At 39.9% G+C, this 27,896-nt stretch overlaps 2 protein-coding genes across 3 annotated transcripts; one reads left to right on the top strand and one right to left on the bottom strand.

The window, feature by feature from the left end:
• Positions 1-1,239: 1,239 nt before the first annotated feature.
• On the bottom strand, positions 1,240-11,509 carry LOC119737521 (iodotyrosine deiodinase 1-like). Its single transcript, XM_038211947.1, has 3 exons — positions 11,133-11,509; positions 9,334-9,650; positions 1,240-2,940 (listed from the first exon to the last, which is right to left on the bottom strand). Exons 1-3 carry the CDS (start codon positions 11,476-11,478, stop codon positions 2,755-2,757), a joined length of 849 nt encoding a protein of 282 aa, XP_038067875.1. The 5' UTR covers positions 11,479-11,509; the 3' UTR covers positions 1,240-2,754.
• A 61-nt stretch (positions 11,510-11,570) lies between these two features.
• Positions 11,571-25,375, top strand: LOC119737520 (S-methyl-5'-thioadenosine phosphorylase-like). Of its 2 annotated transcripts, none has more exons than XM_038211944.1 (8): positions 11,571-11,609; positions 15,914-16,000; positions 17,121-17,179; positions 17,440-17,557; positions 18,732-18,884; positions 19,378-19,620; positions 20,627-20,749; positions 21,698-25,375. In XM_038211944.1, the coding sequence occupies exons 1-8, from the start codon at positions 11,586-11,588 to the stop codon at positions 21,725-21,727; spliced, it is 837 nt and encodes a 278-aa protein (XP_038067872.1). In that variant the 5' UTR covers positions 11,571-11,585; the 3' UTR covers positions 21,728-25,375. The 2 variants fall into 2 exon arrangements, with proteins under 2 accessions (XP_038067872.1, XP_038067873.1); XM_038211945.1 differs by lacking the exon at positions 11,571-11,609 and adding an exon at positions 13,763-13,864.
• The last annotated feature ends 2,521 nt before the right edge of the window (positions 25,376-27,896 follow it).

The raw sequence follows: 27,896 nt of genomic DNA, 5'->3' as shown, positions 1-27,896 counted from the left end.
TGAACGGGAGTATTTAGAACTTGATGAAATTTCAATTTCTGTGAAATTTCAGTTAAAACTTTTGCTCTAGCTAGGCGCTACAGGCGAAAAATCAAAGTGCGCCACGTTGGGGGCCGCGCCACGTTAGGTTACATCAACAATGGATCGGGGCGGAGTGACATCAACTTATGAAAACAGTCTGTCGCAAATATCGATGTCAATTTTCGGTCACAAGTTTTGTTTGTCGCAATTTTTCCCCAGCAAGCTAGAAAGTCACGAAGTCTGGGGGCAGAGACAACAGGTCACGTGACATACTCAATCTAGAATGAATTTCGAGAAGTGTGCCTTTGCAGACTATATCAGCCTGCCGTGAAATGTTTGGCCCCTTCAAAGCCAGAATAGTGCGCTGTCGTTTGTCGTGGGTATGATTCCATGCAGTTTGTTATAAAATCGTTCTAATTCTCGGAATTATATACCGATTGCAAACTAATCTGATTTCGGTCAATTCGGCAGTACTTGAAGAAGAAAAAAAAGAAGAGTTTTCGTTCTCGGAATGCTTAGGCCAAAAAAAAGTCTCCGGTTTCTGGTATGCGCGCGCGTCGCCGTAGCCATGCGCGTCGGCAAAATGAAAAAGTTTTTTTTTTCAATGAAAGATGATGTCTCAAAACCGCCAAACTCACTGGTTTGACTGGAATCCTGCTGCTGCACAATTTTAACGTGTTTTTAGATTAGGTTATGGTCGAGAATAAGCTTTATGTGGCCTCTCTGGACTCCCATATATTTGCACTAAGTTTAGTCGGGCACCATTTGCAGTCATCAGCCGACATTTGAAGCAAAAAAAATCAGGTAAAAAAAAAAAAGCCGCGTCGCCGCACCACTTTTGGGCGAGCTCCATACCAGAAACCGGAGACTTTTTTTTTGGCCTTCGGTCCGAATCGTCGGGGTTTTTTTAACCACCATCAATGGTTGTTTCCGAATGATACCACTTCATGCGAAAATACTTTTTTTTTAAGGATATCAGCGCTATATCTTCGCTTTGCCAAAGATACTTCCATGCGTTAATCAGTTTTATTTCCGGGTGATAAAACGTGCCGTTATGACGTCAGAAGCAAAGACGATACAAGCAGAATTGAGAACTTCAAAGCTCAATATTGACTTTTGAAATATTACATCAAACGCACTGCTAAAAACAAGACGGTTATCAACAACACACAATAATTATGTGGAACGAGACAATAATCAGACTTGACACGCTCGGTATATTTTGAATTTTTGTATTTTGAACATCACGATCATAGTAACAACATCATCATGTTTAAAAAAATACATAAGTTCGTCAATTTTGGCAGTGATTTCAGTGAGTTATTTCACTATCTAGACCAAGTTCACAACATGATCCAAAATCACATTTAGCCTATTTCCTTCAAGTTAAAGTTCGTAGGAGACGGCTGACTTAAGTTGTTTTGCTTTGTAAATTGAACAAATTAGTGTATTCAATAAAAAAAAAAACCCATTAACTCCTTCATGGCAAATTGTAAAAGAAACCACCGATTTTAATTGTCTGCATACGGAATGAAGGGTCGCTAATCCTCAGGCTCCCGTCGTTTGTCATAAAACAAATGCAATTTAGCATACTATTTAGCATAGCAGTACTCAAGCATATCTTTTATAAATTACGATACCGCATAGTATGGTGCATTGTGTATGCCTACAACTGTTGATAAAAAAAGGTTTTATCACCATAATGGCTTTGTATACGTATGTCCTTTGCCCAGGCATATTGAATAATTATTAACTACATGTATACAATAGTAACAATATTATTATTATAATAAGGACTTTGTAGCCTATACAGGTGTGGCGGAACGTCCGTCTGTTTCTTTCGTATACACAAATCAGGTGTTCTTTTTAAATTAGTTTGGCTATAACGTTGATAAAACATTTACATGTACTGGCTTAATATACACTCTCAAAACGCTCGTTAAAATTTTGTTGGTTAAAAAAAATTGGTTAACATTTTAACCAACGTTGTGTAGACAGATATACAGCAGCTGCAGTTCCATCGGTTATATACCTGTACGTTTTAAGTTCGATTTTCGGATAAGCTTTGATACAGGTCTCACGTTTGTTTCCACTGAGTATTGGTATAAAAATACAATCGGTTTAACAGCTTGATTAATGGAGAAGGCGATCATATAGAGACCTCTACACTCTGCAAAAAAAAAATTAAAACAATTAAAACATTAGTCAGATTTGACTAGACACCACTTAACTTTGACTAACTATTCAGGGTCAGCTGGGTGCACCTGAAAATCAGTCAATCTGACTAGATTTTTCCAGTCAGTGTTATTGACTATAGGAAAAATAGTTATGCGCATAACTAAAATTGATGTCAAATCCAACTACTTTGTCTAGTCACAGCATGAAACTTTGCATGTTTAACTATAGTCCAGTTTCAATAACTAGGAAAACCAGTCAATATTTTGACTAAGTTGTTTTTAGAGTGTGTCGGTTCGAAAGAGGCCCACTGATAACCTTTTTTTAGGGTCCTATACGTAATACCATTAACCTTCCAGTAACATCACCAACGAGTCTTCGCTTGCGAGTGTAGCCTCGCTAAAATCCAAACGTGGTCAGCCTCGGGCCTGCTAACTTCTACAATTTGTATGTTTGAGGTTAATCCATCCAGGCAGTGAGAATTTATAGCAGATTATTTCTTTCTCAGTTGTAAAATTTATAAAACACTTTTTTTTACATGGAGGTCAGTGAACTATTTCAATCCTTGAGCACCATGATTTCGCCGAGAGCTTTCCTTCTCAAGTCCGGCACTGTGGCGTCTTCTTCAGGGTGACCTACCGGGAGTAGTACCAAGACCTTCTCGCCTACCGGTCGGTCCAGCAGGGCACGCAGGCGTGGACCGGCGTTCATTGGGGTGGTGGTCACCGTGACGAGGCCGGCGTTCTGAAAGAATGAAAATAGACTTGGTCTTTTTAGTTCCTTTCAGATGTGTTTTGTAGCACGCCTGTCCAATAATGAAATGAGGAGAGTATATAGGGGATACAAACTGCTCGGAATAAATAGGGACCATTAGAAACCTGAAGAGTTTATTTAAAAAATCGCGATATATCCACGGTTATGGAACTTTAAAGAAAAAAACAGGATAGCAGCTGTTTCTGCACTTCATTTTTCGCTAGCCACCTTCATTGTTTTCTTCAAGTGTGATTAATACAGGGCGAGTAGAAAAAGCGAAACCCAAATGTCTGGACAATTTTTTGGGGAAGTTCTGCATGTAGCATTTTCAAAATCTAGTATATGAAAGCCCAATTCATAAGCTTTCTTTTACAAGAATCATTCAAATCACCATTAAAAAATAATGGTCCCGACATTTGGATTTTTTTTTTTTTATAATGCCATTAACATTGTAGTTTCATTTTGTTCGAACAAAAATGCGCAAATCAACGGAAGCGTTTGCTTGGGGTCACTTTTGCTTTCCATACATTTTGTTCGTTTTCAATAATAAAAGAGGAGTGTCAAAAACCTTGGTTAACCTGTTGAAGTTTCAGCTCAGTGGACATTACACTTTTCGAGAAATCAGTGGAAAAACCATGCACGCAGAACCGTTTGATGACGAAACACAATTTCACCACTTGCACTCATTGTTACAAACCAGTCAATATTGACTGATCATTGCAAATACATTTCTTGATTTCGTCTAAATGACAGCAAGCCAGAGGGAATAATTTCAAGGGGTGTTTAGTATCAGTTCCATCTTTAATCGAAGTATAAGCGTATTGATATTCGGTATGTTACTTTTTGGATAAATGCAAATGGTCCTATTAGTGGAGCTGCTAAGCGAAAAATCGTGCACTTTGTGGTAAAAGCATGAAATTTGGCATGTGTGGTCAAAATTAAGATCGGGACCCATCCTGGATCTTGCCCATTTTGGGGGCGGAGCTTGATTTTTCAAAAAAGGGGGTGCAAGCAATACAAACTCATGAAAACTGTATTTAACATCAAATTTCCTTGTTTTTTTTACGCTTTGAAATAAACTTAAACATGAAATAAGACATTCTAGCATTCTAACACCTGTTAATTTTCCACCCATTTTTCGGGCGTGGTCTAAATGGTAAAAGAGGCGGTATATACTAGCAGTTTGGTTCTAATATGGAAAACGTCATTCAGTTTGGTGGTAAAATTCTGAAAATTGGTATGTCCAATTGAAATGGGCGAACATAATTTTTTGAGGTGAACGCATCTTGGATCTTGCCCATTTGGGGGGCGAAGCTTGATTTTTCAAAAAGGGGAGTGCAAAAAAAGAAAACTCAGAAAATTGTATTTTACATTCACTTTGTAAATTCTAACATTCTAACGTGTTATTTTCACCCTTTTGCGGGCGTGGCCTAAATATGTAAAGAGGCGGTACATTAGAGCAGCTTGATTCAAACGAGGGAAAATCATCATTTTTGCTGGTAAAAACACAACTTTTCTATCGGTTAACTATGTTTACCATACACTGTAAAGATAAGTTTAAACGGTTGCAAGACTAATTGTTGCCCTTTTGTTCACTCACCCTGTATACTTACAATGGCGGCATTTCCTAATTGTGCATGTATTATAAACACTATGGGGATCACAAGGAGAGGGAGGGGAATTAGGGGCGGCCCAATGAAGGATTTCTTGAAAGTGCTCTTCTAATATGTTTAATATATATATATATATATTTATAGGCATATAAACATAAAAATGTGCACAGAATATACGTCCATTCAGGCGCGGTTCTAGAACCAATATTTTTTTTTGGGGGGGGGGGCTAGCACGGTGGATCCAGAACTTTTTCAGGGAGGCGTGCTGAAATGTTGACCGGTTATTTTTTCCAGACACTTAGGCCTCCGAAAATCAATAAGTGGGGAGGGGGGGGGGGGGTTCATGCCATATTTTCAATGGGGAGCGCCAATAAAATCCTAAAATCATTCACGCTATATTAACTAATGTACCCTTGTCACAGCTATTTCTTCTTTAGGGGGAGACCGTTCGCATGTACATCACAATCCTTCTTTATGCTAATGCAATTTTTTTTTTTACGGAATTTATTTTTTGGGGGGGGCTAGACAAAATTGGGGGGGGGGGGGGCTACAGCCCCCCTAGCCCCCCCCCCCCCGGTAGAACCGCGCCTGCGTCCATTCCTTGCAGTGTGTACTGTTGGATTTACAATTTAGATGGATGTTGGGACTTGGGGGAGTAATGTGTTACTGACTGAAAAGGAGGGAATAATGTTGGGTTTTTTCGAGAAATTATGTAACTTCTTAAATAATGCGTTAGCAATGTCCAGTTTGCTGACGTCACGTCCTAAAACCTCACGAAGTCATTATGTTTTTCTATATAATATCTAAGGGTAAGTTTGGTAAAATTTGGATGAATGGTTTTTAAATTAAAAATAGTCTAACTTTCTTGGACGTGCTAGGGGGTGCCCTTTCAGGCGTTTTTATGCCCCGCGGCGAAGCCGAAGGGGCATACTGTTTCCGCCTTGTCCTTCCGTGGGTGGGTGGGTGTGTGAGTTTGTCTTACATTCCCTATGTGGACTTGTGAACAAAAGATGTCCACATAATGCAGGTTGTGTTAACGTTATGTGGACTAAGCCGTGTCCACATAACGTTTTGCCCTTTCTGGAAAACAGGTTTAGAGGCATTTTTGGGTTAGGTTTATCCGTAGCAGAATGAAGAGAAACACTATAGGGAATCATAGAAAAAAAATTGGGTTGAAAGAGTTTTCACAGTTTAAGTAAAGTTATTTTTTGTACCGAGTTTTCTTAACTACACGAAAACAAAGGAATGTCCACACAAGGTATGTAACGTAAACCTGGGTGTGTGTGTGTGTCCGGACAAATCTTGTCAGCGGGATAACTTGAGAAATACTTAAACATATGAACTTCAAATTTGGTTCGTGTATTGTTCTTGGTAATCCTAAGAAGCCTATTGCATTTGGGACCGAAAGGTCAAGGGTCCATGTCACAGTGGCTGAAACAATAGAAATTTTGTCAGCGCGATAACTTGAGAAATACTTTACATATGAACTTCAAATTTGGTTTGTGGATTGTTCTTGGCAATCCTAAGAAGCCTTTTGCATTTGGGGCCAAAAGGTCAAGGGTAAAAGGACACAGTGGCTAAAACAAAAGAAATTTTGTCAGCGTGATAACTTGAGATATACTTTACATATGAACTTCAAATTTGGTTTGTGGATTGTCCTTGGCAATCCTAAGAAGCCTTTTGCATTTGGGGCCAAAAGGTCAAAGGTCAAGGTCACAGTGGCTAAAACTAAAGAAATTTTGTCAGCGTGATAACTTAAGATATACTTTACATGTGAACTTCAAATTTGGTTTGTGTATTTTTCTTGGTAATCCTAAGAAGCCTATTGCATTTGGGGCAGAAAGGTCAAGGGTCAAGGTCACAGTGACTAAAACAAAAGAAATTTTGTCAGCGCGATAACTTGAGAAATACTTTACATATGAACTTCAAATTTGGTTTGTGTATTTTTCTTGGTAATCCTAAGAAGCCTATTGCATTTGGGGCCAAAAGGTCAAGGGTCAAGGTCACAGTGGCTAAAACAACAGAAATTTTGTCAGCGTGATAATTTGAGATATACTTTACATATGAACTTCAAATTTGGTTTGTAGATTGACCTTGGCAATCCTAAGAAGCCTTTTGTATTTGGGGCCAAAAGGTCAAGGGTCAAGGTCACAGTGGCTAAAACAAAAGAAATTTTGTCAGCGCGATAACTTGAGAAATACTTTACATGTGAACTTCAAATTTGGTTTGTGGATCGTTCTTGGTCATAGGCCTATCGCATTGGGGGTCGAAAGGTCAAGGGTCAAGGTCACAGTGGCTAAAACAATAGAAATCTTGTATTTATTCTGAGATCATAGGGTTTAGGGATTAATTCATATAAAACCTACACGAACGTGTTTGCTTAATTTTCATTCATACAGATGCGAGTAAATGCTTCAAAATTGGAAGTACCAGTAAAAGCAAATGCCATGTTTTATTCATACGAACATGGTATCATTTGTACTTTATGAACTTTGTTAATATTAATTTTTCGCGATTAACATATAATAAATGCTGCAGCTTTTGCGCAGAATTATTTGCTTTATAATTTCAAGGTTGCCCCAACCCAGCCTTGTGAATGACAAGTGCATATTTGAAATCTGAAGCATTTACTCCTTTATATTCATACGAAACGTACAGATGGGAGTAATGCAAATGCCAGTTTTTATTCATACGAACTACCGTATGGTATTATTTGTACTTTTTCGCGATTAACATTAATAAATGCAGTAATTTTTGCTTTTAATTTTGTGCTTTTATATTTTCAAGGTAGCCCCAACCCAACCTTGAAATATGACAAGTAAATATTTAAAATTTGTAGCATTTACTCCTTTTTATTCATAAGAAACGAAGTAAACGCTTATAGTGTAGCAAAAGCTTAAAGGTAAAAGTAATTATTTTCAGAATTTAGCAAACGGTTTTTAGTAAAAGTGTTTGCTTAATTTTCATTCATACAGATGCGAGTAAATGCTTCAAAATGGTAGCAAAAGCAAATGCCATGTTTTATTCATACGAACATGGTATCATTTGTACTAATATGAACTTTAATAAATGCAGTAATTTTTGCGCAGAAGTATTTTACTTTATAATTTCAAGGTTGCCCCAACCCAGCCTTGTAAATGACAAGTGCATATTTGAAATCTGAAGCATTTACTCCTTTATATTCATACGAAACGAAGTAAACGATAAATAATTTTTTTCTGGTAATGAAACCAAGGATCCTCAAAAGTGCATGCCCCAGGCACTGTAGCTCGCAAACCCCGATAAAAAAAAACGTAGAGAGAAGACAATGAGAAGAAATTACAGTTTTAGAGGTGGGAGGAAAACCCCAGAAGAATAGTCTGGGGAAAACCCACGGAATCAGGTAGGGACTGAAAACCCAATCCACATGTAGACCATGGGTGCCGATGCACAGCGCATTGTGCACGTAAACGGCATTGCGTTCGTCGCGTTTGATGCGCTTTTTTTGTATCTGTCCTCCAGCACGTGACCCTCCCCGGTGCCGCTTTCCGTTTCGGTTATGATAGTTTTATTTTCTGCAAACTTATAAACATGTAAAGCTTTACATTTTGCAGGCCATTTACTCAAGAGCAAATGGTTTTTAGTAAAAGTGTTTGCTTAATTTTCATTCATACTGATGCGAGTAAATGCTTCGAAAGTGGTAAAAAAAGCAAATGCCATGCTTTATTCATACAAACATATGGTATCATTTGTACTTTATGAACTTTAATAAATGCAGTAGTTTTTGGGCAGAATTATTTTGCTTTATAATTTCAAGGTTGCCCCAACCCAGCCTTGTAAATGACAAGTGCATATTTGAAATCTGAAGCATTTACTCCTTTTTATTCATACAAAACGAAGAAAACGATTATTAGGCCAAAAAAGGCTCTGGTTTCTGGTATGCGCGCGCGTCGCCATAGCCATGCGCGTCGGCAATGTAAGATGATGTCTTTCAATGTAACATGATGTCTCATACCATCAAACTCACTGGTTCGACTGGAATCCTGCTGCTGCACAATTTTAACGTGTTATTTCTCATAAAGTTATTTCTCATGTCTAAGTTTATTTCAAGCATGAAGAACAAAGGAAAATGGATGTTAAATACAGTTTTTCTGAGCTTTTTATTTTTTGCACTCCCCTTTTTGAAAAATCAAGCTCCGCCCCCCAAAATTGTGCAAGATCCAAGATGTGTTCACCTCTTAAAATTATTTTCAGCCCATTTTAACTAGACCTGCCAATTTTCAGGATTTTACTACCAAACCGAATAATGTTTTCTATATTAGAACCAAACTGCTAATATATACCGCCTCTTTTGTACATTTAGGCCACGCCTACAAAATGGGTGGAAATTAACTGGTGTTCGAAAGCTAGAATGTTATATTTTATGTTTAAGTTTATTTCAAACCATAGAAAAACAAGGAAAATGGATGTTAAATACAGTTTTCATGAGTTTGTATTGTTTGCACCCCCTTTTAAAAAAATCAAGCTCCGCCCCCAAAATGGGCAAGATCCAGGATGGGTCCCGATCTTAAAATGAATTCTAGCCCATTTGGACCCCACCTGCCAAATTTCATGCTTTTACCACAAAGTGCACGATTTGGGCCAAAAATGGACCTAAGCAGCTCCACTATATAGTATATGCATTTTAAAGAGATTGTACAACTGAGAGCTCAAAGAAATCAGAGGTCACCCGTCGCCATTATGTTGGTGCAGGGTACCGAGCGATGAAGCTGCATACCCAAACACGACTTACATGCAGGGCTACTAGAAGAAATCCAGTGGCTATGGAGGCGCTTATCTCCTGGTAGTAATGGGTCTTCTTCTCCCCTTCCTCCGTGACTGCGAACTGCTGCTTGAAGACGATGATGACGTACGGCGCCCGGGTCAGGTAGGGCTTGCTCCAGCCCGTTCCTATCAGCTCCAGGTCCTTCAGCCACTGCTCGCTCATCCGCTTCTCGTAGTTGATGCGCTCTTCTTCCTCGATGATGTGCCGCACTTCGAGCTTGACCTCGGGGCTACTGATGGCCACAAAGGTCCAGGGTTGTTTGTGGGCGCCGCTCGGGGCGGTGCCTGGGTTGGCAATACGGCCAAAAAAGGGTCATGTGTTAGGGATGAAATCATGCGAAGCTTCAACTTTGCCGTGAAGAAAGAGTCGTTGGTGAGCAGACATTTTTCTAAGCACGAGACAGTCGTGTGCCAAGGAAAAGGACGTTATACCTCAGGCACGCAAAAACACGTGGGGAGATAATCAAGTTTATCTTTTTGTGCTCCCATTTCTAAATCAAAAATCACACAAGGCTGAGATTTTGACTTAAAATGACTTAAAAATCCTGCCTTAAATAAAATGTGCACTAAAGTGGCATTTCAAAATCAAAATCATAACGACCTTCTGCCGGGAATAAACTTTGCTTTACCTCCCCACTTCAGTGGGACGTTAGCGCACTGGGAACATATTCAAGTTGGTACTTTTTACAGCTACATGTACATGTAACGTCCTTAGGCCGGGGAAAATTCATGAGGAAAAAATCCTTTTGTCTTTTGTATTCTGTTAATTACGTCAGAATGACGTAGCCCCTTGAGGCAAAATGTATTCCAAAATGAAAGATATTTCAACAGATATCGATTACCCGAAAAACACGAATTTGATCTTTTGACCCATTTTTCGCCCTAACGACCTGTACCTTCTTAGATCTATGTCCGTTCTCCGATGAGAATCAAGCTTGACATAATTAAGGATTGTTTGTTTCTCTTCTTGCTGATGTGGGACCTCAACTATTTTTTGCCATTAAAGATCTCAAGCTACATCTTGCAATTGCAAAGTATAAACATTTCAGTAAATTTGCACAGCAAATAATGTTTTACTACATTGAGAGTGATGTTTAACAAATTAAAAAAAACCTATACCATGTATTATTACATCAAAAGCTTACCTATATGGCTATCATGCTTTCTTCTGGGTTGAATAATCATATTTAGGAGTCCCTTGTTAAGGGTCCCTCCCGGCTCCCATGTTATGATATTCACAGTGGCGTAGCCAGGAATTTGGGGGCGCTGGGGGGGGGGGGGGGGGGGGGCTGGAACATTACATGGGGGGCGTCATGTAGATCAATGATAATTTTGTTAGAAATTCAAAATCTCAGTGGGGGGGGGGGGGGGGGGGGGCGACTGGGGGGCGACAAGGTTTCATGGGGGGGGGGGCATTCATCAAGTGCCTCCGTCCAGAAAATGAGGCGTACCCCTGTACATCCATAGAGCTCTATTGTATTTAACCCCAGCTAATTATCGACTACATCTGATGGGTCACAATATTCAATCAAAAATGCACAAGTCAGCGACAAGCCTCCAGTCCCAAATCAATTTAAACTTACAAGCCACTCAAATGAACGGTTACATAGGCACGCCATAACAATTCATCCCCGGCCTGTATGTTATATAGGACTATAGTGACTTGACTTGTGAATCGACTTGTGATAATTACTTATGACCGAATCGACTTGTGATGTAAAAGTTGTTCTAAAAAGCACCTGGACTTCCAAACTTACTGACACATACCTGCTGTCCGTAAGCAGTTCTCTATGACCTCTATGGGTACTGGCTGATCTGAGATGTCTCGGACGGAGCGGCGAGTGTCCATTTCGCGGTAAAACCGGTCAGATCGTCGCACCATCTCCCCATCGCCGTACCCGGGCAGAGAGTACGGGACACGCAGGGTATTTTCCTCGTCGTTCGGTGGCGGATCTAGCGGGCCGTCAGCGACCGAGGAGTGCCGTCTCCTTCGTCCGTACGGCGGCACGGTGCTGAACGCTCTTGCGAAGACGCTACCGAGTACGAAACAGAGCAAGGCCGACAAGATGTGTGGCCAGTAAGTGGCTACAAACGGAGCAAGGGGCAGCGCCATGTTCCTGCAGATTTAATACCATACATATCAATGCTAGGAAGTACAAGTGAATTCCCATAAATCGATTGACTACTATGCTATGGCTTAGAGCGTGTCGTTGGAATTCGATGCATAATGCATTGTCAATACTTGTGAGTATACGCATACAACCAAGCGAGAATATTGTTGCGCTCTGTCAAGTGGACGGCCTAAGCCTATAGCCCTCTATTCAATACTATAAGGGGGGGGGGGGGGCAAAAAAATTTTTGACACGGATGACCAATCGTGCGAATGAGGGTTTTCGAATCCGCTTGCAAGTGGAGCCACTGTACTACGCGTGCGATGCATCAGAGCTGCACGTTCATTGAAATAGTCTTGATAGCGTGGGTCTGTCAGTATTTAGTTCACATTTTGACCTTGAACATAAAAGAGTTTATTTTTAAACCTGCAGTTCTCCCTTTTTGCCAATGGTAAATCATTAATCACGAAAATCTTCTCACCTTATTGACGTCAAACCGATTCTGTGAACACTATAGCTGACGATATTCACATTCTATAATTCTACCACTGTTGGTTTGATTAACGTGAACAGTTTCGTCAACTGTGAAGCATCATGATTCACCCATAGTGTATTGGTACAATACCCGATATATAATAATGATGTCCAAAGTTCATACTGCTAAGCTCGTAGTAATTTTCACGCATAACGATGCAATCACCCCTTTTTACCAACATCAAAACCCGTAGAGTCCCATCCAGGGTGAGTCAAAAAAAGCGGAACCCAAACCTCCAAAAATTATAGCACCAAAAAATATTAATGACTGGAAAGCCAATTTCATAAGCTACATTTAGATGAAAACAATTACTGAAATTGCTCAATCCATTGAAAGAATATCACCATTTAAACACATTGACCCTAAAACCTCTTCCGTCCAAAAAATGCGATTTCAAGAATCGTCGTCACAATATTGTCTTCAAACATATACCAGCCATAAAACCTCAGTTTAAAAGTTTAAAATATTCAACAAAGTCCTTTCGAAGGCCCGTCTTTTTTTTAAAGTGGATTTTATAAATCATATTGTTTGCCCAAGCAGGGTTGTTGATAAAGATATTGTATACTACAGTTGTTAACAGTTATTGAAACAAGTATTCTGTGTCATTTTCTGTGTTGGTCAAGTTAGAACGCGCAATAAAATGTTTTTTTTTTTTTTTACGAAACAGGTTTAAGGGCCATTGCGTTTAAATGGTGATATTCTTTGAACGGATTGAGCAATTTCAGTATTCCTTTCATCTAAAAGTAGTTGCTGAAATTGGCTTTCCAGTCATTATTATTTTTGGTGCTACTTTTTTTTTTAAATATGAAATATATTTTTTGGGGTTTGAGTTCCGCTTCTCACTTTACTCACCCTGTATTAAAAGTGTGGCGGAAAATTTCGATCGACTGATATTCCATGCTTGATGCATGACGGGTTTCTGGTGGTAATTTAATTATTCCATCCGCAAAAGTTCTTGGGAATAGTGAGAATTTGAAGTAATCGTTATGTGCATAATGGTTTCATGAATGTAGCTGCCTTTTTCTTGTGGAAATATTAGTGTTGGCGTAGTGTGAATCTGTACTGTATCGATGGCAACGATTTTATTGACTAATTTGTAAATAAAGGAGGGTCAATCTCTGGACAACTATGTTCTATTAAATTAGGCTCACGTTCCACTGCTGAGACAACATTTTTGGTGACACTAGGTTTGCCGTAACGTAAGGTGTGGCCGTGGGTGGGAGGCACTGACTTGGCAACCCCATATTTAGTGGGATGGGTTTTAAACATGAAAGAAAAGCTCATCCTAGTCTTCTCCGAATGCTGACACGGAGGCGAGGGAGGGGAGGGGATGGAGAGAGGTGGCGTGGGGGACCCCAATTTCCTCGATCTCACGCCCAGCTGCAGTGACCGGAGGCGACATTTTAATGGAGGGTATTGGCGAAAGTCTAATGAAAGTAAAATATAGTTGATGTTATGAAAATTTGATTCCGCTTTAAAAATTCTGTTCTAAAATTCTTGTCTAATTCCTCCATGCTTGAGTTTGGTGATCCATTTTCTGTCATAAGCCTATAAAAATTACCGACTTGAAATCAAGACTACAACGACCCGTAGTACTACGTGCGAGTCTTGTTCCTCGTTCATTTTGTTCTTAATGTGGTCGGGGTGCACGTAGGAACCAGGCTTTCACGGAGGGTGTTTCCGATTAGTCTGGTAGCCTGACCCAATTATCCTTTAGATAATGGGCTTGGGATCGGGAGGGGGAACCAGTCTAGTTTCCAATTTTTCCGATCAGTGCTGCATGTACGTAGCGCAGAACTTCTCCAAAATTTTCTGAGGGAATTTCATGTCAAGCAAACATGTCTAAAATAAAGGTATGGAAGTGGAGCAATACGCCGCCTCATGAAGATAGACTCCGTTGTCATAGCCTCTAAGACGTAAAATGGGGGAGTTTTTTTTAGTAACACAGTGCTCTCTAGACTCTACAGGCTGCGCGCTGACAGCTCCACATCATCAATCATGCATGGTGAACATGCTGGAAAGGCATTTCAGTGCAGTGTGATTGATACTTCTAGAATTAGAATAAATAGAAGGCTTCTCTCCGTCAGCTGACGGAGAGAAGCCTTCTAATTGTAGAAGTAGTCCATGGACATGTTGGAGTGGACTACCGGAATGTGACTTTTTTGGTTTGAATATTGATAGGCCCCGTAATTTGGAACGATGGAAATCAAAGAGTGTAGATCTATATTCAGTGAATGAATGCATGGAATGCTTGAGATGTTCCTTTGATCTTATATTTCATTCGAAAATCAACAACAAGTTGTGTCCCGAAATTTAGTACAAAAATCAACATGGTCTAGGCCTAGCTGGAGTTACCCAGCCCTGAGTTTTATCATTGGGTTGTCATCTAGGACAACCCAATGATAAAACTCAGGGCTGGGTAACTCCAGCTAGTCTAGGCCTATTTCGGTAATCCTTATCTTTAGGACACTTCTATTTTTTTACGAGTTCTGTTCAAAACTGGCTTTTGCAGATGACTGTCCAGTACCAAAGTGGCTTTTGCAGGCTAAAGCAGTCTTTTTTTCTTCAGATAAATTCATGTTAGTTGTAACTTTGAAAGCACTTTCATTAAGAAAATGTGACTTTCCTACCCTTTTTTGCAGTTTGCCATCATGGTTTTTGAGTCAGTTTCTGTTTGTCATCGTCGTCTTTCTCAATTTCCCTCTAAAATCAAAGCCCCGTCAGCCTTTTTCTACAAAATTAAACCTGCTGACATAAAATGAAGATGTCATACTGTTCAGATATATGACAATAAATATCAGAATGTCACTTTTGAGTGTCATTTAGTCAGCTCTGTTTTGGTGAGTCTTCTAACCTTATATAGGATTAGGAACGGGGTCCTAAAAGTAAGGATTACCCCTATTTCAATTCAATGAAATAGAGTAGAACAATAGGCGGCCCCTACAAATCACTAGCCCTATGTGGCAAAATACCATGCATACTGGACTTTCTCTGTATTGGGTACCACACACCGCGGTGATACCAACATATTATTATTTCGTGGAAAAGTTTTTTGAGGAAATCGAAATTGGGTCTGCAATTGTCACTTAATCATATTCAATATGCATGGAAGATACAAAACCAGCGAAAATCCAAATTTCAACGCTACGTGACGCATGACACAAAAAATACTGCAGTTAATTTTTGGACGAACTCCCTGCACATTTTGTCTGCATATTACAGGATATATAGAAATCTACGGTGGTTGTTAACTACTTTTAGAATTAGAAGGCACCAAGAGAAGCCTTCTAATTCTAGAAGTAGTTGTTAAGCATGTAATTAAGACTTAGCATCTTCCATACTCAAGTGAACAAAAAAACAGATCCGGCTTTGGCTTCGTCAAAAGAACTATTCCACATAAATGCTGCAATCATCGATGTGTGGCTCCCAATATAGAAGAAGTCCAGTATTTGAGCTGCATTTATGGGGCAAAACCATCCCTAAACAATAACGACTACTCATTAGTGATAGCCTTGTTGCCATTTTGCAGTAGGCTGGCTCTATGCTCACGTTATTGGGAAAGATTTCCATATACGAAGTTCACTAATTTTACTCTGTATTGACTAACAAACCCCCAAATAGCAATTTCATGTCATCAAAGTCAATTTGAGTAGTGAGAAAATACAAGCATTTTCTTAGAAAACACTTTGAATTTTTCAGTCCAATCTCATAGGGTTTGTACACAGGGTGTTGAGTGAACTTCGTATATGGAAATCTTTCCCGTTATTGTTCCCCCTTATTTAAAAGGTGTGAATCAGACTGAATGAAAGTTCACGAGTTTCTAGGAATTACATGTGACTGACATGTCTAACAGTGTTTTTTATTTTCAAGAGTTCTGAAGTGATGAGATGTTTTATTCCCAGGTTGGAATCATTGGCGGGACTGGATTGGATAATCCTGATATAGTCCAAGATCGAAAGGAGAAGACCGTTGTAACACCGTATGGAAAGGTTTGTTTATAAGGACTTGTATGGCAACCAACCTGGTTTAAAATAGCTGTTTACTTGCACATATTTGTCTTTTTATCATGCCTCGAGTTATGTCTGCACCTGCTTGTTTGCATTTCAACCAATGTGCGAGTATACTCCAGCGGAGGTTTCTGCACAGTATAGGAAGATGATGATGGCGGACTCCTAAACAGTAACATGACTGGAGACAAGGCCGAGTATATAAAAACCAGTTTCTCTTCTAGGTTTTTTCAGGGGAAAAAGTGAAGGAGGTGGCTTCCATTTTTCCCCCAAAATATGGTGGATTTTCCAAGATATAGCAGATGGATTCTTTCATTTTCTTGACTCTTTTACTGATACAAAATTGTGTCCAAAGGAGCCGTCACCCTTTTTAGATTTTTCAAAAAAGATAATCACAAATTTTACAAAATATTTTGCAAAATACGAATTTAAAGATTAGAAAAAAGTCAAACAGACATGCTGCACGTTAGCATTTTAGAGCGCTAGAGTATTTTTGGGAAAGATTCAGTATTCTGATGTAATTTTTTTCTCACCATTTACATACATCTTCAGTGATAGTCAGATAACGCAGGTATGTTCACAAAGATGAATTTGGGACATAGAAATAATTTACATTTTATTAAAAAATACTTTCCATGACTTCGCATAGACTGTTTGAATCATACAGATTTTATCTCATAATTTTTTTTGGCAAAAGGCCAGGGCCCAGTTTTGATAGTAATATCTCACTCTAGTTATGGAATAATTAGTTTGTGTAGAGAGGAATAAGGCCAAAGAAAAAAAAATAGTTCTGCTTCCGGTTTCCCTACCTACCCTATTCTGACAGCCCCTACCCTAATTAATTTATGGGAAAAATTAGGAAAAAACACCCAAAACCATCAATTTCTACCTTTTATCCTTGACTACACACAGACCCCTCCATCTGATTGTATGCACAAAAAATTGGCCAAAAAAAAAATTACTTACCTACCTACCCTATTTTCAAATGCCATGTAATCGGAAGCAGAAGTATTTTTTTTGGCCTCAATTAGTTCACAAACAGGTTCAACTAAAAAGCTGTTATCTTAAGCATTAATTCAAGGCAACATTTGTTTTCTTACAGCCTTCGGATGTACTGATCACAGGGACGATTGGTGGAGTGGATTGCGTTTTGCTGGCAAGGTAAAAATATGAGCTTAGAAATAGTGTCCCTACTTTTGAAATTTCAATGCAAACTTTAGGTTCACTTGTGTTGAAAAAAGTTAACCGTTAACGAGTCTGTTTTTGTGAGGGATTTAAAGCTAGACAAAGAATTTATTGACAAAAGTATGATGATACATGAGTATATATGACTGGTTTTGGTTTGCCTTGAGATGAAAATAGTTCCAGCACAATTCTAGTATGATATTTATTTTGTCATGGAATTCTTTGCTTCTGTCTAGACATGGAAGAGGCCACACAATTCGTCCAACAGACGTTAATTACAGAGCAAACGTTGCTGCCTTGAAGGAGGAAGGTTGTACCCATCTGGTAGTCACTACAGCTTGTGGTTCCCTGCAGGTAATTCTTGAGACCCCTCACTCCAGCCAATCCTCACCCCACCTCACCCTAGACCCTACCACCCCTAGACCCTACCACCCCTAGAACCTATCTAACCCTGTACCCTACCACTCCTATACCCTACCATCCCTAGACCCTACCACCCCTAGAACCTATCACCCCTAGAACCTATCACCCCTAGACCCTACCACCCCTGTACCTTACCACTTCTATACCCTACCACCCCTAGACCCTACCACCCCTACAACCTATCACCCCTAGACCCTACCACCCATGTACCCTACCACCCCTAGACCCTACCATCCCCACCTCCACCCCACCTCTAATCTAAGTCTGACACCCAGCCTTACCAACTCCTCACGCCCCAACTCCACCCAGAGTCTCAAGTCTAACACCCATCCAGCAGCTCTACCCCTACCCAAGCCCCAACCCGTCTAGAGTCTCAAGTCTAACACCCATCCTGCAGCCTTACCCCTCCCCACACCCCAACCCCACCCAGAGTCTCAAGTCTAACACCCATCCAGCAGCTATACCCCTCCCCACACCCCAACCCAAACCCAGAGTCTCAAGTGTAACACCCATACCCAAGCCCCAACACCCACCCTTCAGCTTTACCCTCCTCCCCATGCCCCAACTCCACCCACAGTCCCACCCCAGCCCAGCCCCACCCACTCTCAAAACTCATTCCCACCTCAACCTCCACCTCCAGCCCTACACCCAGCCCAGCCCAGCCCAATCCCTACCCCAGCTCCAGCCCCACCCCAACCCACCCAAGGCCCACCCCACCCCAGCCTTCACCATTTGAATGATGTTCTTCTTGTCAACTGAAAATGGAAAATGCAGAGATTTATTTTAAAAAAAATCGTCAGGAAATTAACATGAACACTACTTTCAAACCTAATTGTTACGGATGGAAATGTCAATGTTTGCACAGAAATTGTGTCAATTTTGTATTGTGCAAATTTGAAATGCCTTAGCTATTTTTTTCCTTGCTAAATTTGCATTCTTTTATTGATCAATATGAAGTCAACCAAAGATATTTATTTGAGCAGACATCGCCGGAACACCACACAGACACTACCAACTGAGTTATCCAGCCAAAATTTGCCAAAGTCAGCCAGTCTCCCAACTTGTTTTTCTTGTTAATAATGTTTGGCCTTATTTCATACTGTAGGAAGACATCCACCCTGGTCAGATAGTCATCCTGGATCAGTTTATCGACCGTACCACCAAACGGGAACAGTCCTTCTACGACAACGCCGCCACGAGCCCAAAGGGAATCTGCCATATCCCCATGCACACTCCCTTCTGCGAAAAGACGCGGCAGGTATGGTCTTTATCTGTGTGTGTGTGTGTGAACTGGAGGGGGCGCTATGCTGCCAAACAATGAGGGCAGGTTGCGCGACACTTTCATTTTGCTGTTTCACGTGTGCTTTTTGTCTGTTAAAGGCACGTAGGAATATTTGCAATAGCAGAAACGTATCTACCAATTAAACAAGAAAATCCTTGCTCAAAGCAAAGTTGGGACTGGTGCCAAATGCCCAGTGAAATTATTGAAATGGTATTCTGGGGAAAAAACACCTTAATTGGAGGTGGTTTAAGAAAATGTGCCGGTGGGCAGTCTTTAACATGTGTTTGCAACTGCCATTGAGACCAAAAGATTCATGCATAGTTTTCTCTGTTTTCTCAAAATGTACAATATCCACTGAGCTGAAACTTCAAACCCCGAACCCCCAACCCCCTCCCCTACCTCTCACCCAAACCCCCTGGTGAAGAGAGTTTTCCCAGACGGCTTATTGTTCTCCATCTCTTTTTGGAAGGTGCTAATCGAATCAGTCAAGCACTTGGGTTACAAATACCACCCGACAGGCACCATGGTCACCATCGAGGGGCCGCGATTCTCCTCCCGCGCCGAGAGCAAACTCTTCAAGTCCTGGGGCGGTGACGTCATCAACATGACCACGGTGCCGGAGGTTGTTCTTGCCGCCGAGATGGGGTTGTGTTACGGTGCCGTCGCCTTGCCCACAGACTACGACTCCTGGAGGGACGAAGGCAACGAACATGTGAGTATCGACGCCGTGCGTGAACCTATGATGGCACTTCGTCACCCCTAATGTCGCGAAGTTGGCATTTTTGTGGTGTAGTTATGATTTAAAATACTATTATCGAGCAACTACCAAGGTTTGAATGAAACGGTTGGCCTGCTACTGCTGAAGCTAGATAGGTAAATAAACAGTCGCCTGGTACTGCGAGTCTTGACAAATTTGTAGAAAACATTTGCTAGCAACTGCCAAGTTTTTAAGTGTAACGACTATAAGGACCCCTGCACTGTGAGGGCAGGGACAAACTCCACCTAGCCAGTATCAGAGCCCATAGGGTCGAAGACTAAATAAACTGACAAAATTAGTTTGTCAAAAAATTGCTGAGATTGCTGTAGTTGTCTTCACTTGGAGTAGAGTGGAGTGTCTGTGCATGTGCGGGTAGCGCTTCACGTTTTTACCCTCTTGCTACGTAATAGCCCATAAAATATTTCATGAGAAGTAAAGAAGCAATTAGCGCGTCTTCTGCATGCAAGACTCTTTTATTTGTAACATATCACATACTTTGGAACATTAAAGTCAAAAAGGGAGAAATTCACCACAGCATGGCTATTTTTATTCTGAATGTGCACAAGTCTGAAGCGTCTTTGCTGGGGAGTAACCTGCGATGGACGAGCATCCCATCCAGGGGGAATAGACGTAGTCTCAGTTGTTTCATTCAAAGGAAACTAGAGATAAATGCTGGCATGATGGGCTACATTGGCTTGTGACATTCTTTACTTGCTAAATGTACTATAGGTACATGTACTTACTATTGGGTTTTCTGGCGGTTTGCTTCTTGTTACTGAATCCAGTAGAACCGAAATATGCAGCCTGCAGAAACCAACAGATTCAACAGAAAAGATCATTTGTTTTACCTAAGAGGTCAACAAATTACTACTGATACTGCCAACTGTTGGATTTTGCTAATACATCAACCATTTATGGTATGAACCATGTTTTTTTTCTTTCTTCCTTTCCTTTCTTTAAGGTGAGTGTCGAGGTAGTGATGACAACCTTCAAACAGAATGCCGAGAAAGGCAAGAAGATCTTGCAGGACGCCATCCCGAGGTTGGCAAAGTATGACTGGAAGCCTGTGCTGGAAGAAAGAGTGGTAAGTTTTGGAGTTTACAGTTTGCAGGGCCCACGTTCATGGAATAAATTAGTCTTGACGCAAGATGTTCTCAGTGGGGTAGTTCACGGTAGACGGTACAACCTTTGTACCGTGCACCACGCAGTTCCCGTTCACGAACCTGACTCGGTCAACCAATCACACGCAAAGAACGTCTTGGGAATTACACATTGCACCGGTGGACTCAATATGCAAAATAACAGCACGTGCGCATTGGTGGAAACAAAAGAGCTGTTCCGAAAACAATTAGTCAGGCGCATTGTTGTAGTCGAGTCACCAAAGTCGAGTCCAAGTCCAAATCCCGAGTCACAAACCTCGAGTCCGAGTCACGAGTCACTTGTTCTTAGTTGTTCACCAAACCAATCAAAGTTATTTTCAATCATCCATTCAGTATTTTAAGTAAATCCCAGTGTATATAGTTTACCTTGTGTGTGTGCATGTTGTTTAGACCCAAAATGTGTTTTCCTTTTAATTCCCATCCCTAAACAACCCTCCTCTATCCCTTCCCTCCATGGTTTTATCATCCAAACATTATTCCTCAATAATCCTTTCCCATCCTATGTTATGTTTTTTCTTTTGATGAAAATGCGTGACTTGAATCGCGAGTCACCCAGCTCGAGTCAGAGTTATCATGGTCGAGTCAAGTCGGAGTCACGAAAAAAATGTGACTCGAGTCCGAGTCCTGGACTGGAGTCCTATAACACTGGTCAAGCGACATACCATACGTGTGCAGAAAAGAATAATTTCAAATAGCTGCAAATGATCTACTCTACCTTTAAGCAAACATCACTTGAGAGTGAGGCACAGCTGACAAATGAACACCACATGATATTTGGCTGGTCACATGTTTCAATTTATATTTTCTACGCTTACCACTTTCCTGTGTTTAGCAAATATCTGTGCTCAGCATTTTCCTCCGTTTTGTTCCAGGTAACAGCCAAAGAATCTGTGATGGTGTGATTCTACTGGAGGGTCTCTGACAAGACTTCATCCCTAGGTCAAAGGTCGCTGATGGTGTTGGGTATGCTTAAACATGTGCTGCAGAAAATTAATGTGGTAATTGCGGGGAAAAAAACTGGAAATATCTCTTTTTCTTTTTTTTATTATTGTGAAAGGTTTGACTGTCTTGTTGCACCATAAGAATCCATAAATGGGCCAACCTATGTTAAACCATGCTGTTGGATTGAACATTTTATTGGTTGACAATAGTTTACTTGACATACTGCCGGATTTTGATGCAATGGATTGACCAATCAGGATCGAGGATTCAAGCAAACTTTGAATCCTCGATCCTGATTGGTCAATTCATGGCAAAAATGGTGTGGTATTATTCTGTATACCACAGTCGTATAGCTCTTTATGCATTGCACTATTCTAAGATAGCGAGTTTGCATGCCGCCTGCACGTGTGTAATAGGATAACCCCTAAAAAGTACAGCATGTGTGGCATCTTTACTTTGCGTCAAGAAAATAGCTGAGTTCGTCAATTTTTACTTCTCATAAACAACACTGTACAAAGCCTTTTGTAGTTTGGAATTTCCCTGGTTTTTTTTCATCTAAATTCCCAGTTGCATGTCTGATGAAGGAGTGCATTAACTCATGCACTTTGGGTACCTCAGGTACATCACCTTGTGTATGTGTGTATGTAAAGCCAAACCCACAATTCTGTGTCTTGATAAGCCGAAATGAGCCTAGTTACATGGCATTCCCTATTATTGCTATCTGGGTGTGCCCGACCAAAAGTACTTTACGCATAGCAACTAAAGTACTATTCGCATAGCAACCAAAGTACTTTATGCAACAGATAGCAACCGAAGTACTATACGCATAACGAAAAGACCTTGTGTCTGATTCTCATCATTATTTAGTTTCTCAACTATTAAACAAAGTCTATCAAGGAAACCTATATTGTTTCAAGACAGAATTTATAATTAACGTGTCTTTAATATTCAATAGAAATCTATTTTTGCACACAGAGAAACCAAAGAGAATGTTCAGGCGCATATATTCAGTACATTAACCCTAACCGAACTCAACCCATCAAAGTTCAACAGCAGGTTTTGTTTAAATCTGTTGGGATAGGTACAGTACCCCTAAACTGATGGTCTTTTACACTGTGGTTGGCATACCTCCAGAAACTAAGTCCAACAGTGTACAATTTCCCATGTGGGTGTTGGAATTTGCCAGAATGGGTATGGTTCCTAGTAAATTAGGCTGGGGAGTTAGGGTTAATGAGTTTCTATAAACTTTAATCCATTTGAGGGATATTACAAGCAATTTGTGGTAAAAATAAAGATAACTGAAAATGTAACACTTCTCACTTGAGCCTCAGAAGCTAAGATGGGACTTATGATTTCAGGACACAAAAAAATGAGTGGTGGTGCCCATAACAGCTTAGATAATGTTTCTCAATGTTAGGTTTTGCCCTTCACCGACACATTAACACTGTATACTCAAGTGTGATACCTCCCGTGTGAAAGTTGGAAAAAAAATCACAGGGGTGGGACTCGAACCCACGACCTTCTGCTTTCTACTTGACTACCATGCTTGTGGGATCGGTTGGCTCGTTCAAACTCGCTGCTACACCAGATTCGTACCAGCCAATTGAATCTTATGAATAGTTACATTATGTTTCTATCATGGTCAATTAAAGATTGGACTTGTCTGAAATATTTTAGCATACTTTTATGTCCACCTTTCTTATTAATAATGAAGCATTATAACATCTGTTTTCAGTATTTAACCGTTTGCTGTATTTGTTCATTGTTTTCATCCATCTTTTTATTTTGCCTGATGTGGTCATTCTAGTGTCACAGATAGGCTGTGTTTCTATAAGCACGAGTTGGAGACTGTTTGTACCATCAAGACATTACTGATGCTAAAATCAGTGATCTAGGCATCAGTCTGTTTGTGAAACAGTTTCAAGTCTTGGGCTTGAATCAGTAATAGTGTACATAAGAAATGATATATCGTTATTGCCTTTTATCCTGAGGCATGCAACTTTTCCTTGGATCCGCTGTTTTCCTTGTTTGTTTTCCTCGTTTTTACTTCTCACGAATGCCATTACAAATTTAATTTTTTTTTGGAATTTTCTCATTTTTTTTTAAATTCCCAGTTGCATGCCTGTATCCGTCATTTAATTACAGAAATAAAAGTTGGGTTGAAATGTAATGTCTGTGACACCGGAATTACCTGTCTGCATTGCCGTTTGCTGTTACATGTATTTGTTTTAAGTGATAAGAGCCTCACAGTCCGTTTATACTAATAGTCGAGGGAGAATTTATCATGGAGTTCTTTATAAAAAAAAAATTGCTTGAGATTTTTGCTTTTGCTTCAAGTTTGGAGTGGCTTTTTGAAGACTTATACACATTTCAGCATTACAGTGTTTGTGTTCTGGTTTGGATTCTGGTTTTTGCTGTTTAAAAGTAGTGTGTTTTTGGTGCCAAGCAGCCTGGTTTTGCAAGTATTGTCTTAAAGTCTTTCTGAATTAAAAAAGGGTTTGAAAAACCACTATTACAGTATAATTTTCTTTCCAAAGTATTTGAAAAAGAAAAAATATACAGTGTTAAATATGTTATGATTAGTTAAAGATAGCAGCTTTTAAAGATTTCTTTTACATCATCTGTCGAGAAACAAAACAATTCCTCTGGACCAACATGTAAAAAGAGCACATGCAAAGAATAGTAAAATCTCAATTGATAACGTCACAAGTTGATCATAACTTTAATGAAGTTGGCATTCGGTTTATAAATAGTCTACCGCACACGCATTATGACTGTTACTTGTGTAATATGAAACACACATATTTACACTGATGGAGGTACTACCAAAAAAAATATGGTTGTGGACTTTGCATTTTATGTACTCTATTGTACCTATGAGTATAATTAAGACTTTTCTTTATGTAAAGACTTATTCCAAAAAGTTATTATCTGGAAATAAAATGGGTTTAACCTATTACTTATTTTAATCTCCGAGTCACATTTACTGAAGAGTACACTTCTGTACATTTTCTTTACTTTGGATTGAGACTAAACTCGACCAGCGTTGAGTGATGAGAAGATTCTTTACAAAATTTGAATAAAAGTTGCACCTGTTCCTGTACTAGCTCCGCTACTCTGAGTAGCCACTGATGTATTCACTCTGTGTACATAATACATGATATGTCGTTATAGCATAATTTTATCTTCATTTAACTACAGAAATAAAAGTTGGGTTGAAATGCAATTCCTGTGACACCAGAATGTATGTATTTTACGTGATATAAGAGGTTCATAGCCATTTAGTCAAGGGAAAATTTACCATGGAGTTCTTTGTCAAAAAAAATTGCTTGACATTTTTGCTTTCGCTTCAGGTTTTTTGAGAGGCTTTTTGAAAAGTTTATACACATTTCAGCATTATAGTGCTTGTATTCCGGTTTGGATTCTGTTTTTTTTGCTGTTGTAAAGTAGTGTGTTTTGGGTGCCAAGCAGCCTGGTTTTGTAAGTATTGTCTTAAAGTCTTTCTGGATTAAAAAAAAGGGTTTGAAAAACCACTACTGAGAATTTACAGTAACCCCTTCCAAAGTATTTGACAAATAAAATAAACAGTGTTGAAAATGTTAAGATTAGTTAAAGATGGAAGCTTTGTAAGATTTCTTTTACATCATCTGTCGAGAAACACAATTCTTGTGGACCAACAAGTCAGCAACGGAGCACGTTCACATGGAAACGTTCGATTGGTGGTGTTTACTTTATACAAGCTTTGTACACGTGACCCTACAGCATAGGTCAGCAGGTGGTCTTTTATCAAAGTACATGTACATGTACAGAGTGCAGCTTGACTTGATGCGTTATGAAGTCCGTGCCGCCTAATAACACCAAGGGTCAACGGACGCGTCCATAACTCAGAATCAGAGGGATTACAACAAATCGTGGCGCAAAACGGCGCATGTATATTACAAAATAATGTTTTCTTTATAAAGTATTTTGACACTCACTGCTTTTCCAGTACAATTAATGCATTGGGTTAGAGACGTACTGAAACGAAAAAAAACCCCCTGCGCATAGCCCTAATGGGTTTACCCCTGTTATAAACAATAATAAATTGAAGGACTTTATTTTAAATCCCATTTCGTGCAAGTTACCACAAAATTAATGTTCTCTGGAAAGAGAGGAGTGCCGTGATTGGCTTGGAAAAATCCCCCCTCCTCCAATCAAAATAATTCTTATATTGTTGGAAAGAGCATTTCATACGATTGAGTAACTGAAACACCCCCCCCCCCCCAAAAAAAAACGGCCAGAAAACGTGTTGACCTCGAGCTCCATAGGAAATCAAGTTTGTTGGTGTTTATTTGCGTTTTTCAACTCAAAAAGGCCCTATTATCCCGAACATATTATACATTGAAAATATGATCATCTTGAAGAGTATATGGTCATACTTTTAAATGCTGAGTGATATGGTTAGATATGTAACGTCAATTTTTTAACGGGCGAAAGTTCGGAAGGGGTGTGTTTCCGTGGCGAATTTATTTGTTAAGCACATTGTCGTGAGGGCTGCATGTTGAATGTCCGCAAGTTTTTTTTCCAAAACACTCTTCTGTGGAGACGTGAAAACCACCTCTTCCCCCCCCCCCAAAAAAAAAAGAAAAACGGGGCGGGCCACGGGCGGCACTGAAAAGTGAAAACAAAAATAAATGGCTTAAAGTAATACAGGATGTGAGGGAAAAGAAAGCTGGAATGAAATCTATTGTCGAGGAAAGGTATTATTTCTTACGAGTAAATGGTGAACATTCTTCTTTTTTTGTCTAAGACTTACCCTTCAATACAATGGAATCGTCATTTCCAGAATGCCAACGTGACCCCTACGCACTGCATGGCCGTATGAATTATGGTTGCAGACCCCAAAGTAAACTGCCATAGACCCCAATGATAAATGCCCCCACTTCAGAAATGCAGGAAAAATACTCACAACTCTCCAAGGTGTTCGAGACACACTCAAATTAAAGCTTATTTCATCATCTTTCATTTTCTTTGCAAATTTTGGAGGGTTAACTGATGACTTTTTAGGAGGAATTTCCATCCGAAGATGATCACCCCTTCAAATAGTCCTGAAGCCCATCGCCATTTTGAAAAACGCCCTACAGTCGACTCCTTGCAAAATAGAGGGTAGCGCCAGTATCACAACTCCAACAGTAGCACTTATCATAATTTATGCCGTGAACGGTACATCGTCATCAAACTTATGAATTATGTACATCGTCGGTCCGCGCGTGATCGTCGTGTGCATGTCCTTCTTTAGCAGGCCCACCCATACCATCAGCACGGTCACCCATGTCAAGGGTTCCGTACGTAATTGTACCGGGTGTAACACGTACAATGTTACGACTCGGCCCACAATTGCCGTACACGCGACCTTCGATACCCCCTCCTCCTCCAATATACTGTATCTACTTGTTTTAGAGCTGCACGGGTTAAAACCATTGATTTAAGTCTTACTAATGGAGATCAATGTAAAATGGAGATCAATGGTTAAAACACAGAGCAAGTTAAACGCGGTTATCTTTATCATCATTGTTTCGAATTAATTAAATCAAATCGAAAATTGTTCGGTGATGTTGGTAAGTAAAAAAAAGAAGGAGGCACTGGCAAAAGCAACACCAAAACAGGCCCAATATTTTTTCCGTTAAAGCACAAAACACAATTTGAAATTTTGTAAGACAAAATAATATACATGTACTAAAAAAATTAGGAACAACGATCAAACTTGATCCACTCGTTAGCTCATGGTGTTGCTTGTGATCTAATGCCGCTTAGAGGTTGTATACATACCCAAAATTGGGCCTAATGCAAACATCAAAATTTGGGCGATTCTCCATGTTGTTTGCGGCAACCATATGCGCTTCTCCTAAGGCACCGTTTAAGCTTGCATGGTGGGCCCATATGCTTTTCCTCGATTAAAAAAAAGTATGGTAATTTTCTTGGTAAAACCACCAACCCTCTTTGGCACAAAAATCATTACACACACCTTTTTTTACATGCAGGGAAAGTGTCAGCTTCACAGTTAATCTATTATTCCCTGCGAAAAATATCTTGAGACATGCTAGGTCAACCATCCCATACACTAGGGTAAAGGATAAATCATAATTAGCA

Source organism: Patiria miniata, unplaced genomic scaffold, assembly GCF_015706575.1.
Source record: "Patiria miniata isolate m_02_andy unplaced genomic scaffold, ASM1570657v1 HiC_scaffold_3, whole genome shotgun sequence".
Lineage (NCBI taxonomy): Eukaryota > Metazoa > Echinodermata > Asteroidea > Valvatida > Asterinidae > Patiria > Patiria miniata.
The sequence above is the reverse complement of the archived record's forward strand: the minus strand, read 5'-3'. Positions and strand labels throughout refer to the sequence as shown.

Coding starts and splice junctions, on each gene's coding strand:
- LOC119737520 (XM_038211944.1), top strand. CDS start 11,586: ATGCATAATGCATTGTCAATACTT. Junction 19,621..20,626: donor GGGACGAAGGCAACGAACAT/GTGAGTATCGAC, acceptor CCTTTCTTTAAG/GTGAGTGTCGAGGTAGTGAT. Junction 20,750..21,697: donor CTGTGCTGGAAGAAAGAGTG/GTAAGTTTTGGA, acceptor GTTTTGTTCCAG/GTAACAGCCAAAGAATCTGT.
- LOC119737521 (XM_038211947.1), bottom strand. CDS start 11,478: ATGGCGCTGCCCCTTGCTCCGTTTGTAGCCACTTACTGGCCACACATC. Junction 9,651..11,132: donor GAACTGCTTACGGACAGCAG/GTATGTGTCAGT, acceptor TTGCCAACCCAG/GCACCGCCCCGAGCGGCGCC. Junction 2,941..9,333: donor TTCTTCTAGTAGCCCTGCAT/GTAAGTCGTGTT, acceptor TCATTCTTTCAG/AACGCCGGCCTCGTCACGGT.